The sequence below is a fragment of the Thamnophis elegans genome, chromosome 2 (genome assembly GCF_009769535.1).
Source record: "Thamnophis elegans isolate rThaEle1 chromosome 2, rThaEle1.pri, whole genome shotgun sequence".
NCBI lineage: Eukaryota > Metazoa > Chordata > Lepidosauria > Squamata > Colubridae > Thamnophis > Thamnophis elegans.
Window position 1 is genome coordinate 94,059,163 of NC_045542.1, and position 18,997 is coordinate 94,078,159.

Genomic DNA, 18,997 nt, shown 5'->3' on the forward strand with positions numbered 1-18,997 from the left:
AATTTGTCGCTGACGATTAGTCAATTTATAATTACATATAAGCCAAATGTCTAGTCTAGTCTATGGAAAATAATTAGCTCCTCTTGTTTTGCAATGTAACTCAAAATGACTTGGAAGATTGTCTATTGCTATTGTGTAAATATCAGAATGCTCACCAGGTGGCACTATGTCTGGAAAAAAAAAATCTTGAATTTATTAAATGTATTTTACATTGTTTCCCATGGAGCCATCGGTAAGTTGTGTAAAAATACTAGAATAAAAAATTAAAATATAGCATTACTGTTTTTAATTTTTTTTTAAAAAATAAACCCTACAATAGAAACATAGGCATGTACAGAGGCCACAATAATGTTCATAAAGGGGAAACCAGTTTTGCCTTCGCTCACTTTTTCAAAATAATCAACTAAATGACATCTCACAAAAAAGGAAATTAAAACTTATGAAGGAGAAGTTACATACATTTCAGGTAATGAAATTTAAGAAACAGATAAGCTCTACATGAAGTGTAAAGATAGTAAAGTAGATGTGCTTGATTCATTACCTGTCCTGAAACAGAAAGAAATTTGTGGTAGGACTGGAGGTCCTCCGGAGGGATCGGGAGATATTTTTTATAATTTTAAAATTAAAAATTCTGGCTGTCTGTATCACAGAGTACCAAATAAAGCACATATAGTATTACGGTGTCTGTACCTGGTTGGAATGCTCTACAATAGTATTACACATCTGAACTGCCAGTAGAAGGAATAGAAATAGTAGATATTGAAATCTGGACATGTATAGACAGTCAAAAGTTGAATTTACAGAAGGTAACTTGTTTCTGTATTCTCTGTTTACTATATCAGGTTGGTGACTTTGGGGATGCTACAAATTGGCCAACACCAGGAGAAATAGCTCACAAGAGTATACAGGTAAGAACATATTCTGATTTGGGGAAGGGAAGTCACATCTGCTTAGCCTGCTTGTGAACTGATGGAGTTGCTGAATGAAGAATATTCTCCAACTCAATAAATTCTGTTGTTTAGGAAGGGTGTTTCTTATCTAAGAAGCGGCTTATTAAAATATCTATGAATTCCTACTTCATTTTCATAATTTTTTTTTGCTTATTGGTTGATGCTATTTGATTAAAATAAAATATGAGTATGTTCTAAAAGGAAGATATTTCTCTATTATGTTGGATGTGTCGATTTTATGTTATTTTTGTCTTGTTATTGTTGATAATTGTAACCATCTACTACTACTGATACTTAATTTGGCTATCAAACAACTCTTCAAATCAGCAAATATTCAAAAAACTATAATAAAATAATATTTAAGTAGCTTCTGCTGTTCCTACATCATATTATTCAGTACAGCTTATATCCAATAGTGGATATTTTTCATTTCATTCTAGGAGAGAGGATGCCCAAAACTGGCCATTGTTCTTGGGGCTTTGGCTGTTAAATGTACATATGGGTAAATTATAATATAGAGACATGCAGATGGAAAAACGTGCAAATACATATGTACATGCATATGTATGTCTTTAAAAGGTTTATATGGCAACTGTGGGCAGTTAAAATAAATTAAACCCCTATAATAATGTAAACTGTTCTCTTATCACATACCCAAATTAAAAACCATCATATTCTAATCAGGCACCATAACAATCCCACAGCACTACACATGTGCTAAACTCAACTCTTTTCTGGGTTGACTTTTGGATGAAGCACAAGTTCTTACAGCTTTCTGGATGGCTAAGAGGCTTCTACATTCACTAGGTAAAAAGGAAAAGATGCTCACACAACATACAGCTTAAAATGAAATGAAGAAGCTTATCATTCTGTGTACCATCCTTTATTCAGTATTTTTGTTTTTCCTTCCCTTGATTATTTTTTCTTTAAAGTAAATAGCACTTTTTACTTTCATTTTCCTGTTTTTTATTGTAAACTTTTGGGTGAAGACTGTTTTTCTTGTGGTATATGTAAGTACTCCTCGCATATCCAAAAAAGAAATCACCACTAGAGTTCCTCACAAATTGAATAACTTTATCCATCAAGTTTCTTTGTACATATAGTTTGGATATATTTGAATTATATTCCAATCTTTTATTTGCATATTTCCCATATGGAATTCCTTGGTATATAAATGCCTTCAATGTTCTTTTAGAGAATTTCCAAATATGTCACAAAAGGAAGATAATCAGTTGAACTTAAAAAATCTTATATTATTAAAATTAATTTGAAGAGAAGTTGGAGTTTAGAAAACTGTACACATGTGAGTGCATTGTACATGCATTGACAGAAGAGGAACAAAGTAGATACATCTTACATTTTACTGATCTAGATTCTTGCTGATCTTCAAGTATGCATCGTATCAAAAGTAGCATAATAGATAATTTAAAAATTATCCATTTAATTATAGTCAGAGATTTACCTGGGCATAGGGGTATGAAGGGAGGAGAGAATGAAGGGAAACTGCAGGAATCTCTCTTCATGCTTCAATATAGGCACTATTGTTCCCAATTACAGAACTTAAAGTTCAGTTTGAGCAACACTTTTGGGGGGTGCTAGCTCTGTGCTTAAGGAGGAGGCCAGGAATAGCTCATTACAGGTTCCAGGCATAGGATTTCCTTTTAGGGTTTCCCGGCCCACCATTATCCCTAGCTCAGCAATGCTATTCTGGGACAGGAGCCTGGAACTCATTCTAAAACCTAGCCAAAGTGAAGAAAAGATGATGTGCTTATTATGTGGCAACATTGATGAAATTGCCGTCAAAAAAGTGGGTTAAGAAACTGAACTTCTTAAACTGGCAATATGTTCTTGGCTCTCTTCAGAGTGGATGTGACAGATACCTGGGAGTAGAACATGAATGCAAAAATGCTTAAAGCATATTTCTTGCTTTGGACTTTCTTTTGTTTTGGCAGCTTTACAGAGTGTCAGTTTTACAACTTTGTAAAATGCTCTCAGACTTTCTTTGTCTTTGTCTCCTGCCTCTTTCTTCATTGACGAAATGTGGCTGTTATTAGGTTTCAAAACGATTTAGAAACTATGGAGAAAGCCTTGCTTTTGTAATGTATGTGTTTCAAGTATGCACATTCCCCTCTAATTTGCAAATAATCTTTTTTAAAAAAAAATACTGGTTTTTGAGAACAAACTACTGCTTTATAATTGCAGTAATGTACTTGACTTCAAGCCAAGCTACATGATACTATTGAAGGTGTTAATGGCTCCACATAGGAATAAATATATATAAACCAATATCATGAGGTAAGAATGTAGATAGGATTGCTACTTTGCTAAGTTATTTGTGATTATCTTTTCCTGTACCTCAAATGGTCTCATCTATCATTTCCAGCAGTTGTCACAAAAATCCCAATCTCTACGGAAACTTCATATTAAGAAAAGTATGAGGGAGCAGGAGAAAGGGGAAGGAAGTGATGGCAAAGAGAACATGAAAACTCGATCCGATGAATCAGGAGAAGAGAAAAATGGAGATGATGACAACCAGAAATTGGCTCAGAAGAAAAAGGGTGAGAATTGACTGTCTTTGGTCTCTTAGCAGATGTATTAGTATGGCAACTCTAGACTTTCCATCAGCATTGCGGTTGGCAGGGCTCTGTATTGATAAAGAGGACTGTAGTTCCAGTGCATTAGGAATTAATGACTATATACTTCATTGACTGTGTGGACATTAACATTAGGGAAATTTTTTATTTAATAATGAGAGGAGGAATCTTCCTCCCCAGGTGTTCATTTTTTGTGCAAAATACAAGTTTTTTTAAATCAGAAATAAAGCTGTGGTTGTTAAGATAACATTAATGAACTTTAACATTACAACAACAATGTTCTGAAATATATTGTGCTGAAATAATAATAGGCTTATGGTCATCTAATAAAAAAGTCAGAGCTGAAAAAGGGTTTGAATCTGACTGTAGAACAGAAAATAAAACATACTAAATTACATGTGATTGCAGTGATCTATAAATCTAGCATTCAACAAAAATGTTTTGTGTAAGCATCAGAAGTAATCCTCATACTGAATCATTCCAATTTCAAATACAGTTTCTTCAGATTCAGATTCTTCAGATGTTACCTAGAAATCATGAAAATTTCTATTTCTTTGAAGTGGAATTTTCAAAGAATTAACAGAGATAATCAGCAGAAAAAAATGTTAACATGCAAAAATGAAATCTAAAAGCAAAGCTTCCTTCCTTCTGTTTTTTGTAAGAACAGTAACAGCACAAAAAGGTTGCAGGAAAAATATTTGCACGGACATGAAAAAGAAATGGAGCAAAGTTTGAATCTGGGTAAAAATGGTGTTAGGTTTCCAACATCCTGGTTGCTTTCTAATTGGAATCACATGATTATGTAGCTTAACTATGCTGTACTTTCTGGTTGCCATCCTTAAGCAAGGCTGTCTTGTCACCATTTATACTTCTTGCTAGCATCCCCATTGACTTTGGTTGCAGGAAGTCGGCAAATCGTAACCGCAGGATGCTGCAACATTTGCAATAGACTTAAGTGCCCAGTGTACAATCATACGACCACAAGGATGCTGCAATGGCTGGAACTTTTGAGGACCAGTTGTAAGCACCATTCATTCAATGCTATTATTGTAAGTCCAATCAGTCACTGAATAAGTGGTTATTGATCGAGGACCACCTCTAGTACTGAGAAATAGTTTTCTATTATCATGAAACAATAACATTTAAAATCTTATCACAGTAAGTTCAGTCTATTAGAAATATATAACTTGTTCACTTTCCCCCCATGCTGATCCATTATTTTGTTGCGTAATCAATATCTGTTAACTATAGCAACCATTTATTATTTTTTCTCATAGTAAGAAAAGGTATAGGACAGTGATGGTGAATCTTTTCGGCACCAAGTGCGGAAAAGGGAGTGCGCACAGGCAGCACTGAATGCTGAAAATGGAGTGGGCTTGCCTAGGCCGCGACCCGGAAGAGGAGCTGCCCAGGGGGCATGTGCGTGCTGGAAAATGAACTTCTGCCAGCAAGTCTTAAGATTACTGCCACATATGCGCATGCACCGATCAGCTGGCTGGCACGCATGCTCAGGCCAGAAAACAGAAGACCAGCTCTTCCGGTTTCCAGCACTGATGCACGCACGAAGGGCAGCTGATTGTCCTGTGCGCATGCGTGCCAGAAATCCGGAAGAGGAATGTGCAACGCCATGTGTGCCAGGTGATATGGCTCCATGTGCCACTTCAGGCACACTTGCCATAGGTTCGCTATCACAGGTATAGGACAAAAGTAAATCTCTGCCTTCAGAAAAGGCATGCTTTGTGAATCAAGGTAGGAACAATATTCTGGTCCAGTCTTTCATTTCAATACATTCCTCAGTAGGCCCTGTCTGCAGGACTCCCAAAGTAGAACATGAATAACAGATCACATTGTTTCTAGATCAGCATCCTGATGTCCTTATCATAATTGTTTTTTTTAAAATCTCCAGTTATTCATTGCTGTTCCAGGAGTCTGAAATATTTTGGCAGTTTGTGTCACACATTTTTCAGAATTATGTTGATTTGCATCCTTCAAAGATTACTCCTAGGCAATAATTTTTGTATTGCAGGCAGTAGACACAAATGGGTACCCCTGCAAATAGATATGAAGTCTGAAGTGCCAAGGGATAAAACCGCTTCTCGTAACAACAGACAAAATGAGCAGCACCGGCATCCTTCCAACAACCGAAGTGAATCAAAAGGTATGAGTGAATATTTTTGAAAGTAGTTAAATGAATACACACAGACGTTGTGTATTGTTTAGGTTATCATATCCTTTCATCTTCTCTATACGCAAATGAGCAAAATATTTGTAGCTTCAAATGGGCACTGTGACTGTTCTGACAAAATTAGTTTCCTCTTCAGTAGTAGTGACTTGGTAGTCCTCGCTTACTAACTGCTTTTTTTAATGACTGTTCAAAGTTACAACACTTGGAAAAGCTAGATCTCATATTTACAGCCATCACAGAATTCCATGGGCACGTGATCACTATTTGCAATCTTCACAAGCAGAATTAATAGAGAATGTGGTTGCAGTGACATCATGTCTCATCTATTACTGTAATGATTCACTTAACAATGACAGAAGTGGAAGTGTTGTTGTAAGGCCAACACAGCCACATGATTTCTCATTTAATGACTGTTGATTCACTTAACAACAGAAATGGAAATGACATTGTAAGGTCATCACTCTCATAGGATTTTTGGCTTAGTGACAGAATTGCCAGTCCCAATTATAGTTAGTGAGTGATGACTGACTGGCCAATAAATTAGCAGGTACAATTTTCTATTTTACTCCCATTGGCTGAAATTAGTTGAAGGGAAATAGGTTTGAGATAAAGTTGTTTAAGCATATGCTAGAGTCCATTTTGATCTAAAAGCCTATAAGACTTCTTGATAAGTGAGCTTACTGCTGGCTTTAAAGTATTGTGTTTTAAGATTTCAGATTGTAAATCAAAATGCATTGCTTTCTTTGTTGATCCTCACAGACATATTGGCATGTATTTTGCTTATTCATTAAACACAAGCTTAAGCTAATAGCTGGCTACTTGAATTTTTATGCTTGTGTTTTGCTAGTAATGAGGACTATAGGGAAAAATTAATTATTGATCTGTTGGTTGATTGTTCATCTCAGTTCTGTGGCTATTTTTATGAAGACTAAGCTACCAGGGTTTTGCTTAATTGCTTGTTCCATCTTTTGCTAGGGGCATTATACATACAATATGTTTTAACTCTAGGTTAATTTTTAAAATCATCCCTTTGATCATGGAGTCCTTCTTCCATGTTTTTGTAAACCTGTTTCTATTGCAGACCAATTGAAATGTTTTGGCATTTCATTGGTCTTTTGGAATATAAAACATCAAGACATTTTGTTTTCCATCTTATGTACTCCTGTCCTCATAGACTATTCTAAACTGTCACGTGGTTTATAGTATAATCTAAATAACTAGCCAGTTAGGATATTCCTTTTTATATGGCAAAGCGTCCTTCAAACATTGATGCTATGTCTAGCTAAGCCTTCTTCATCTGTTATATAATAAGAATAGAAGTAGATTATTCTTTTAACTTCCCTGATTGCTTAAAGATGCCTGAACATATCAGTTCACAGTCGTTTTAGTGTTTCAAACTCAGTCATGTTTTCTCTTTCTATTTATTTTGTTGCAGGATGGCATTTAGATAACAAGCATGAACGGAATTGGCCTGACCATGATGAAACTTCTAGTGTTAAAAGCGATGGGGCAACAGTTCGTGGTGCTTTCAGGGGCAGAGGACGTGGCCGGGGACGAGGGAGAGGGAGAGGAAGAGGAGGTACTCGCTGTACGTAGAATATATTCATAACCACTCTTCCATGTACAGAATATTGGTGATGCTGCAGATAAAGAACTGGCAGAAAACATTTTGTTTCCAGTATGAATGTCAGTAATTGAGAAGAGCTGATTTGTTTGTCCTAAACTTTGACTGAGTATAGTTCAAATCAGTACACCTAGATGAAAGAATTAAAAGCCTTTTCTAAAACTAATGGCTTTTTATTGAATTTTAAGTCCCTTTTTTAACCAAAGAATAACAGAAGTAGAAACAATACACAAATATTAACACACAGTAAAAACACAATTATACAAAGTGTAATTAAAAATTAAATAATTAATTTCCTGTTGTGATTAACTATTAGAATAGAGTTGGGGAGACCCATGTTCAATTTTACTGTCATATCTAGAAGCTCACTAGGTGACTTTGGGCTAGTCATTAACATCGGTGTCTATTAATTACAAAAGGAAAGCTTAAGATGATTGATTCTGGCATACCTTTTTGAACAATCAAGACAAATGAGCAGTATACTTCCCTGTATTGTGAGGGAAAAAAAATAGCATTTTATAGCATCTTAAAAGAGTCTTTAAAATGCTTCAAGAACCTGTCAGTTTTATTGCAAATGACTAATAATTAAAAGTAAAGCGTGCTCCAAGGGTGTCATAAGAAAAGATATACTGTAAAAGGACTTTGAAATCTAGTTTTGTAATAAGAGAGATCCTTCTGCAGATAGTAAACCTTTGATCCTTAGGCAGCAAGCTTTTGATCCTTGTGGTCAGTAGAGTTGTGAGCTAGATAAGTTAGCTTTGTTTGGCTGTGATGTGACACTGATTAACAGCTTATCTGCCATGTTATTTTTTATCACTCCACCTCCTTCGGAACCTTTCAAGAGTTTTCATAGATTAAGTGCATTGCCTTTTGACCAAGACATGGGGACTGTTGGAAGATACAGCTGATTCAGAAATAGTCATAGCTGGCACTTTGAACATAAATGTGCAAATTTGATTATTATTGCACTATTGAATTTAGGAGTGCAGGCATTCCTAAACAATACACCTGATTTTTTCAGAGGTTTAGGGGAATCCCAATTCTTGTGTCTTAACTTTTTACTGACTAGTAGCACATTTGTCATTTTTTGTTGTCAATTCAGCCTCCTTATTCATACCTCACCATTATTGAATTCTTGTAACATTATGAATATGTGCCATATTCTTTTGAGTTATGTGACGGGTTATCAGCAGAATGTCATATTGGTGACACCTTATTCCAAATCTCAGGGTAACCATTTCAAATATTTTAGTTTCGATGAAGAAATGAATGTGGGAGAAAATATAGAACCATGTAGATCAATACAGGTCAGTGGCCATAGTATCAAACAGTAGTCCACTGCCTGGCTGTTATATTTCATCTTGCTTATGTTTGCCGGTGCAATATAGATTTTGTTTGAGAAGAAAAGGTTTTTAAAAAGATTATTTTTCTCTTGTTCCTTCTACAGCTCACTTTGATTATCATTATGGATATCGGAAATTTGATGCTTCTGATGGCACACGTACACAGAAATACACTAGTAATATTACTTACTACTTTGATAATATCAGTAGTACTGAGCTCTACAGTGTTGACCAAGAACTGCTCAAAGACTACATCAAACGACAGATGTATGTATTAGTTATGGTTCTAGAAGTAGTTTTTCAATCTTTCAAAAGCCTTGTTAAATATTTGGCAAATCACTTTATTTCTTTGGCAGAAAACTGATTTTATCCACTAAGAAATTGCTAAATAGTCTTTTATTTAGATATACTGTGCTGCCCTTTCCAAAATGAGTAAAATGGCAATTATTGCAGCAGGATCATAGCCTATAATGATAAGCCCTTTCTATAAAATTGTTGCAACTGAAAACATTCAAAATAATGGCTGGTCCTTAAAGTGGTGATAGCAGTGATAGAAGACCGGGTTATGCCCAAAAGCCACTTGAGAATATAGAAGGAAAAATAAACAATGTGTAATATAAGATAGCTCCTTAGAAATGTATCGGGAAATATGTGCCAAGCTAATGATAATTAGCTTGCAGGAAAAAAGGGTGGAATAAGAGAATTTACTTCTTTTTATATTTGTTTTCTTTATTTTCAGTAGCAGCAAATTTACTAATTTGCTAATAACAAAGAGAAATGAATGGCAAGTTTAAGAAATTGGTACTCTCTGGCACAGAGTATGGCAGTGCAACTGGAACAATTCTGATACAATTAATGAGATTATTTTAGGGTAGACATATTTTCTATTATCAAAAAGTATTTCCTTAGCCCATATAATATATTTAAACATAATGGGACCAGTTTTGAAAATGATAGCTATGATAGCGTAGTAGTTATTCTTATGCTTGAGAAAAACTTTTCTGAAATGTACTCTAGCATATCACACAAATAACTATTTCAGTTTCCATTACTTGCTATTTTCAGAGAATACTACTTCAGTGTCGACAACTTGGAAAGAGACTTTTTCTTGAGGCGGAAAATGGACACTGAAGGTTTCCTTCCCATCACTCTCATTGCCAGTTTCCATCGGGTACAAGCCCTAACCACAGATGTTGGCCTTATCATTAAGGTAAGGGATAATCTGCCCACCTAGCTATCAGTACCTATGTATTAGAGAGTATTGCCATTTCACTTTTGGTTATATCATCTCATCTCTTCCATTGTGATAAAATCGGCACCCAAAGTGAGAAGGATTTCAATAACACAGAGCTTTCCCCCCCAAAAAAGGGGGGGAGAATGCCTGGATTAAAAGATTGTACAATCCCAAACTGTGGGCGATGGGCTAAAAGGTTTAGGGTAGCCACATCCTAAAATCTCAGGATATATGTAATAAGAAATTTACAACTTTAGTTTGGCAATATTCTGTCAGTTAGGTGTAAGTAAAGGAGTGGATTGGATCTCACTGTGTCGTCTCTGGGTTTGGGCTTAACATCCATTGATGTACTGAATGCTTGTCACTGTATGAATTTGAGCTCATTAAAGCTCTTAAAGCTGCCATGTTATTATTCTTGAGAGAGAGAATCAGAAGTTTTAGATCTCCCATTCCCATACTGGATTGAGTGAGGAAATGAAAATATCAGCAGGTCATATCTGTGTCTTCTCATTACCCAATGTGCTCTAGAGTAGGAAAGGAAGTATACCAATGCTAAAGTTGGCTTTATTCCTTTGTCTACCATTGGAATGAGTGGGAGGAGAACATTTAAGAAGGACAGGAAAGGGTAGAAATGTTTAGAGAAAGAAAAGCATCAATTTCCTCAATTTTAGCTATGTTAGTATGGCGCTATAAAATATATTTTTTTCATATAAAGATAATATTTTACTTCCTGACTCCTAAATGACTGCAACATATCTGATAATTTTTAAATTATTTAGGGTTCAATGTTCTTTTAGATGTTTTTTTAAAACTACTATTTCACTATCAGATAAAAGATATCTGTGGGATATTTGCAGTACCCCTCCTTGCCTGGATTTGATTTAAATCATTAGTAAAAAGGCTTGATTTAAATCAACTCAATTTAAACCATAATTTTTAAAGAGCAACTGTCATCTCTGTCCCGCAGCGGCTCCTCCTCTGGCCTGCTGTTGATTCACTGACAGTCCCATTCACTTTAATGGGACGGTTGGTGATGCAGCAGTGACACAACAAGGTGAGGGACATGGCAGGCAGCAGGTGAGTGGACTAACAGGTGCTGCCATGATGGATTTGAAATGACAGGTGCTCTTTAATATTATATTTATAAGCTGCTTAGAAGATTTCACTTTCATTTTTACTGCTTGCCCTTCCTCCTCACACTTAGAGCTGGTGGTACAGATGCATTTCTCTTCAAACAATCATACAGTTTGCAGTGTACATAGATTTGCAAAACAATGGGATAAAGGAATATTCCTGAACTTTGTATACTTTGTTTTATGATTTATCTCATGGTTACTGTGAAATTGTGTGAATGCATCAATGCAGTGCATGTTATCTCAGCTTGCAGAGCTTGGATTCATTGAATGAGTTTACCAAAAATGTAAATGTGGCAGAATATACAGCCTCAATCTACATAACTAAGCTCCATTTCATGCTGAATAAACTAAATCATTAAATGTATCTTAAATATAAAATTGTCTTTGTATAGATTTTTACTTCAAAAGCATTTTATTAAAATAAATTTGATAAAAAATCTGATTTCAATTAAAAAATAACTATTTTTTTAAATCATCAATTTTTATCCACCCTGTCTTGTTTTTTTTATATATTAATGCTGAAAATGAGGGTTTGTTTTCCAGGCCTTAAAAGACAGCAAGGTGGTGGAGATTGTGGACCAGAAAATCAGGAGAAAAGAAGAACCAGAGAAATGGCCTTTGCCTGGCCCCCCCATGGCAGACTATACACAAACAGACTTCTCTCAGCTAATCAACTGCCCAGAATTTGTGCCCAGGCAGAATTTCCAAAAAGAGACAGGTCAGTACAGATGGAAAATATGAAAATAAAATATGTTCCACAAAACATATTGATTTTTGTTGTTGCTACATAATTTGAGATCAAGCCAAACATTTATTTTACAAAACAGCAGTATTACAAAATATCAACATTTCAGTATTTTATCCAGAGTCTCTGGGTTATTAAAGATAATAATTTACCTTATATGGGCATCTGTTAACATTACTGTTGCTCAAGCTGAACCTCTAATAAAATCCCTCTAATATGGGATTTGATCCTGTACGAGAAGGCAAACCTGGCATATATTTCTGAGACCCTGCAGGGCAAGGAGGAGGAGGAAATAACTTTTCTTGGAAATACGCCCAGTGGGATTTAGCACAGCCACAACTTCATGTGTATGTGTGTGCATGCTATTGTCTATCAGGGGACTCTGAAGATTGCCAGAGGCACTACCTCTCAGAGAACCAAATGTGATATCTTACTTATAAGGTTGGGCCTGAAAATTAGGTGGGATTTCAGGTTGTACCATTCTCCCTGCTGCAAAGCAGCTTCCTTGCCTGCTCTGTTTGAGGCTGTCTTTGGCCTGGTAGTGGAATTTCCAAGATTTATGATTCTAGGGGAACTTCAATCTGCCATCTTTGGGGAGCAGACTCAAAGACTGTATGGAACTTCATGGCCAGCATGACAATCATGAACCTGACTCACTTTGTTGCAGGTCTGCTCTGAGGGAGAGGGTGCAGCTGATAGACCTGGCTTTTGTTTTTGGGCACTGGCTCTGTGATTTGGACTTAGCATTATATCCCTTGTAATAGACAGCCCACTGCTTTGTGATTCTGGAGTTAGTCTTAGCTCTGAAAGAAATGGTGGGATGCCCTACCTCAAGCTGGGGGCAGCTGTGGCCAAGATACGTTTTATGCTTATTCTTGGGCCGGGATTGTCACTTATCCTTGGTACCCTCCCAATTGGACTGTTACACACAGTTGTACAGAGGGTGCCCTTGAAAATCATATGGAAGCTTCCATTGGTCCAGAATGCAGCAGCATGGATATCTGACGGTATGTGTCATTATGTCCATGTAACACTGCTGCTCTGCAAGCGGATAGACTTTCAATTGCAATTCAAGTTGGTGATTGTCTTAAAAACCCTACATTACATAGTAGTAGGTTACTTGAGTACTAGATTACTTCTCCCAAGGCTGACTACCTGCTCCACATGCTCCCACAGGGAATACATGTAAGTTTCTTTTGTTTAACTCTTGTCATCTTATGGGAACTATGTGGTTGCCTCTGGTGTCTAGAATAATTTCCCCTCCCTGACATATGACAGGACCCAAATCTTGCCTGAATGTGTCTAATCTTGAAATAAATAAATTTTAATTACCTCATAGCAGATGTGTCTGAACATTCAGTGAAACCTCTTAAAATAAAATTTTGCGCATTCATTAGCAGTAGGCTGAGAGTACAACTAGCTTGCCTTGATCATGCCAGTTATTGTTCCATTTGGCTTCAGTTATCTGTTGCCAACATCTAAGCATGTAATCTGGATGAAGAATATCTCAAGTGCATATTTGTTTGTCTTTGAAAGCTCCCCATTTTGAAATCCTGACATTGAGTTGTACAAACTTGCTCCTTATGCTCATGTTATGAGTATGTTGCTAACACACTTTGTAGCGATCAAACAGGTTTCTGTCTGTTTCATAATATGTCTTCCAGTTGTATTTTTCTGATAATAATGCCAAAGCATTCAGGGTTGGACTGGTCAGGATAATGCTAGAAAAGTGGATAAGAAAAAAAGTTAAGGAGCCAAGAACAGGGTAGAAATGGAGTGAAAATTTAAATAAATATTAGCGTATTAATTCACCTTATTGTAAGGAATGTGACATCCTAGTTGGTAAAAAGTAAAGTAAAAAAAGTAAAAATGAAAGGCCAAATAAAACTTAGAAAAATTACTTGACATAGCCTACATGTTTTATACATAGTTAATGCAAGTTAGAATTAAAATATATAAATGACATCTTCTTGTTCATTTGTCTTAAAAGTTGGGTTTCTGGTAGGAGTGCTACTTCTTTATTTCCTTTTCACTCAAGGCTAATTTATATTATTGAGTTATTTTTGTTGATGTTTTGCAAAACAAGTAATATACAGGTAAAACTTTAAAAAATTAGATATCGTGCAAAAATTCATTTATTTCAGTAATGCAACTTAAAAGGTGAAACTAATATGAAATAGACTCATTACATGCAAAGCAAGATAGTTCAAGTCGTGATTTGTCATAATTGTGATGATTATGCCTTACAACTCATGAAAAACCCAAATCCACAATCTCAGAAAATTAGAATATTGTGAAAAGGTGCAATATGCTAGGCTCAAAGTGTCCCACTCTATTCAGCTAATTAAGCTGTAACACCTGCAAAGGGTTCCTGAACCTTTAAATGGTCTCTCAGTCTGGTTCAGTAGGAATCACAATCGTGGGAAAGACTGCTGACCTGACAGTTGTGCAGAAAACCATCATTTACACCTTCTATAAGGCAGGAAAGCCTCAAAAGGTAATTGCAAAAGAAGTTGGATGTTCCCAAAGTGCTGTATCAAAGCACAATAGAAAGTTATGTGGAAGGGAAAAGTGTGGAAGAAAAAGGTGCACAAACAGCAGGGATGACCGTAGCCTGGAGAGGATTGTCAGGAAAAGGCAATTCAAAAGGAGTGGACTGAGGCTGGAGTCAGTGCATCACGAGCCACCACACATAGACAGATCCTGGACATGGGCTTCAAATGTCATATTCCTCTTGTCAAGCTGCTCCTGAACAACAAATGTCAGAAGTGTCTTACCTGAGCTAAAGAAAAACAGGCCTGGTCTGTTGCTCAGTGGTCCAAAGTCCTCTTTTCTGATGAGAGCAACTTTTGCAACTCATTTGGAAACCAAGGACCCAGAGTATGGAGGAAGAACGGAGAGGCACACACTGCAAGATGCCTGAAGTCCAGTGTGAAGTTTCCACAGTCTGTGTTGATTTGGGGAGCCATGTCGTCTGCTGGTGTTGGTCCACTGTGCTTCATTAAGTCCAGGGTCAACGCAGCCGTCTACCAGGAGATTTTGGAGTACTTCATGCTTCCGCAGACGAGCTTTATGGGGATGCTGACTTCATTTTCCAGCAGGACTTGGCACCTGCCCACAATGCCAAAAGCATCAAAAGCTGGTTCAATGACCGTGGGATTCCTGTGCTTGATTAGCCAGTAAACTCGCCTGACCTGAATCCCATAGAGAATCTATGGGGCATTGCCAAGAGAAAGATGAGAGACATGAGACCGAACAATGCAGAAGAGCTGAAGGCCGCTATTGAAGCATCCTGGTCTTCCTTAACACCTCAGCAGTGTCACAGGCTGATAGCTTCCATGCCACGCCGCATTGATGCAGTAATTGCTGCAAAAGGGGCCCAAACCAAGTACTGAGTACATATGCATGCTTATAATTTTCAGAGGTCTGATATTGTTCTATGTACAATCCTTGTTTTATTGATTGCATGTAATATTCTAATTTTCTGAGACTGTGGATTTGGGGTTTTCATGAGCTGTAAGCCATAATCATCACAATTATGACAAATCACAGCTTGAACTATCTTGCTTTGCATGTAATGAGTCTATCTCATATATTAGTTTCACCTTTTAAGTTGCATTACTGAAATAAATGAACTTTTACACGATATTCTAATTTTTTGAGTTTCACCTGTACTTTATTTAAATACATGTTCCAGAATCTGCTCCTGGTTCTCCCCGCTCTGGCAGTCCCATGCCAAGCAAGACAGAGGAAGTTAGTAATTTGAAGACAATGCCTAAAGGTCTTTCTGCCAGCCTGCCTGACTTGGACTCAGAGGCGTGGATTGAAGTGAAGAAGAGGCCTCGACCATCTCCCATCAGACCCAAGGTAACCAATGAATTGCATTGGAGGCCAGATTTTCTACAGGATTTAATGACAGATATAGTAGATAGATACAGAAGACAGACCCAAAAGTCGGTCATGACTATCCGGGTAAAACCCTCAGGGATATCTTTACCTTTTTTTTTTACCTTACAGAAGTCAGAAGATTTTCAAGAGATTAATATAACACACTAACCTTAATTGCATTAAATGTGCTAGATAGGGTTATGCTCCCCCCTTGGAGATCGGTGTTGAATTCAAAATTGAATAGGTCTGTGTTTGAAATTTGAACCATTTGTGCAACCTCAATGGTGGACATTTTTTTTTTTACTTCAAACAGAGAAACTCTGGCAAAGCCACCAGAATAAAAAGGGGATGACAAATAGTCTCCAGTGTTGTTGATGTGTTTTACAAGACTATGGGTTTGTTGGCTTGTTTTAATGCAACTTTTGATTGCCAAAAATACATACAGGTAATCCATGGTTAATGATGGTAACTGGGACCAAAGTTTCTATCACAAAGTGATGCTGTAGTAAAATATGATATCATAGGAGCATATCATTTAGGAATGGAAATCCTGACAGTCCCTGGTTCTGTCATTAACTGAATTCATTAGCAAGAGCCTACCTTGAGTCCAAGCCGTTCCTGATCTCTCGCCCCCCTGAGCCTTGGTAACATAAAGGACTGCCTCCGCTGCCCTTTTGGCTGCCTGCTGCCCCTAATGCCTAGCCCTGCCTGCCTTCATGCCCTCCAATCAGGATCTTCTTTCATACCACCTTTTTCTATGGTACCGCACTTGGGGCTTCCCTCACACCCTGCCCTGGGATTCTGTTCATCAGCGAGACCCTCTGTTCATGCCTCACCCAGGACCTTCTTTCATGCAAAAAAGGGCCCTGGATAGGGCAGAAAATAAACCCCAGTTGCAATGGCACAAATACCGTTGATGGGAGCAACGTGGCAGTAGGTAGGTGAGTGGCCAAAGGCGTTCATAAACCTGAAATGGGTCTGAATTTTATTCATGAGACCACAAGGGCACTGCAGTGACCAAAACTTTGAAGACCAGTCATAAGTCCCTTCGTTCACTACTGTCATCACTGAATAGTTGTTGAATGAATGGACATTAAGCAAGGACCACCTGTATAGTTCTGCCCTTCTCTTATTCTTCCTGTGTGGGCTGGTATGTTGTGTAATACAGGATTGCCGTATTTTTCGGAGTATAGGACATACCTTTTTTCCTCAAAAAAGAGGCTGAAAATCTGGGTGTGTCTTATACACCGAATACAGCATTTTTTGCCTCCCAAAGCCCCGCCCTTTCACCAAAATGGCCGTGCATACCGTTATAGAGGCTTTCAGAGAGCTTCTGGGGGTTGGGGAGGGCAGAAATGAACAAAACATGGACTGTTCTTTGTCCCCCTAGCTCCCAGCAGCAGTCTATAAGTCTCCATAAGGCTATGCATGCAATTACTTTGACAAAAAACGGGCCCGTTTTCACAGAAAATGGGCTTTTTTTTTGCTCCCCCCCCAGGAGCACTCTGCAAGCCCCCCCCCCCCCCAGGGTATTGCCTTTTTGTGGGGGGAAAAACGGCAGAGGTTTGCAGAGTGCAAAAACCTTTCTTTTTCCCTTTTGGAAAGCTCTTTACCTGATTGATGAGAATTACATTGATCAAGTGCTGTGCCAGCAGAAACACCTACCTATCTACTGTATTTCTCTCTATCTTTATTTCTCTCTTTCTACCCCTCTACCTACCTACCTGCTTACCCACACACACTCTCTCCCTACCTACCTACCTACTGTAATTCCTGTCTCTCTCTATTTCTCTCTCTCTATCCCTATAGCCACCAACCTACCTACTCTCTCTCTCTCTCCCTATCTACTGTATTTCTCTCTCTCTCTCTTTCTATTTCTCTCTCTTCCTTTATCTACCTACTCTCTCTCTCCCTCCCTCCCTATCTACTGTATTTCTATCTCTCTATCTCTTTCTATTTTTTCTATCCTTCTACCTACCTACCTACCTACCTACCTACCTACCTACCTACCTACCGTATTTCTCTATCTCTCTCTATTTCTCTCTCTCTCTATCCCTTTATCTACCTACCTAATTAACTAACTACTCTCTCTTTCTCCCTATCTACTGTATTATTTAGCTGCCAAAAAAGCCAACAAAAGTCTAGGCTACCTAAACAGAGGGATAGAATCAAGATCACGTGAAGTATTAATACCACTTTATAATGCCTTGGTAAGGCCACACTTGGAATACTGCATTCAGTTTTGGTCGCCACGATGTAGAAAAGATGTGGAGACTCTAGAAAGAATGCAGAGAAGAGCAACAAAGATGATTAGGGGACTGGAGACTAAAACATATGAAGAACGGTTGCAGGAACTGGGTATGTCTAGTTTAATGAAAAGAAGGACTAGGGAAGACATGATAGCAGTGTTTCAATATCTCAGGGGTTGCCACAAAGAAGAGGGAGTCAAACTATTCTCCAAGGCGCCTGAGGGTAGAACAAAAAGCAATGGGTGGAAACTAATCAAGGAGAGAACTGAGAACTGAGGAGAAATTTCCTGACAGTTAGAACAATTAATCAGTGGAACAGCTTGCCCCCAGAAGTTGTGAATGCCCCCACACTGGAAGTCTTTAAGAAGTTGTTGGATAGCCATTTGTCTGAAACGGTATAGGGTTTCCTGCCTAGGCAGGGGGCTGGACTAGAAGACCTCCAAGGTCCCTTCCAACTCTGCTATTGTATTGTATTGTATTGTATTGTATTGTATTGTATTGTATTGTATTGTATTGTATTGTATTGTATTGTCTCTCTCTATATATACAGTATATTTCTTTCTCTCCCTATCCCTCTGGCTACCAACCTACTCTCTCTCTCTCTTCCTACCTATCTACTGTATTTCTCTCTCTCTATCGCTTTCTATTTCTCTCTCTCTCTCTATCCCTCTACCTACCTACCCACCTACCTACACACACACACTCTCCCTACCTACCTACTGTATTTCTCTCTATATATATTTCTCTCTCTTTCTATCCCTTTATCTACCTGCCTAACTACTCTCTTTCTCTCCCTACCTACCTACTGTATTTCTCTTTCTCTTCCTCTCTATCCCTCTACTACTTTTTTAAAAAATCGGCCTCTTCAAAACCTTGGTGCATCTTATACTCCGGGGCGTCTTATACTCTGAAAAATATGGTAAATGAAATGGGCTTTGTTTTCAAGTCATATATTGCAAGTGAAGCTTTTGAGTTATTTATCTTGAGGGGGAAGGTGAGAATTCATTTTCCTGTGAGCATTGTAGTAAAGCTTACTTCTCCACCAGCTT

The 18,997-nt window shown here is 37.7% G+C and overlaps 1 protein-coding gene across 4 annotated transcripts in view; it reads left to right on the forward strand.

The window, feature by feature from the left end:
- LARP1 (La ribonucleoprotein 1, translational regulator) overlaps positions 1-18,997 on the forward strand; it is an 89,374-nt gene that overhangs the window by 55,068 nt on the left and 15,309 nt on the right. For 2 of the 4 annotated variants that reach the window (XM_032212171.1, XM_032212173.1), the window contains 8 exons: positions 843-908; positions 3,337-3,508; positions 5,571-5,702; positions 7,165-7,317; positions 8,801-8,963; positions 9,762-9,906; positions 11,610-11,784; positions 15,509-15,678. In XM_032212171.1, the coding sequence (XP_032068062.1) occupies positions 843-908; positions 3,337-3,508; positions 5,571-5,702; positions 7,165-7,317; positions 8,801-8,963; positions 9,762-9,906; positions 11,610-11,784; positions 15,509-15,678 (1,176 nt within the window). Of the gene's footprint in view, positions 1-842; positions 909-3,333; positions 3,509-5,570; positions 5,703-7,164; positions 7,318-8,800; positions 8,964-9,761; positions 9,907-11,609; positions 11,785-15,508; positions 15,679-18,997 lie in introns of all 4 variants that reach the window. The other 2 variants (XM_032212170.1, XM_032212172.1) reach the window with 2 other exon arrangements.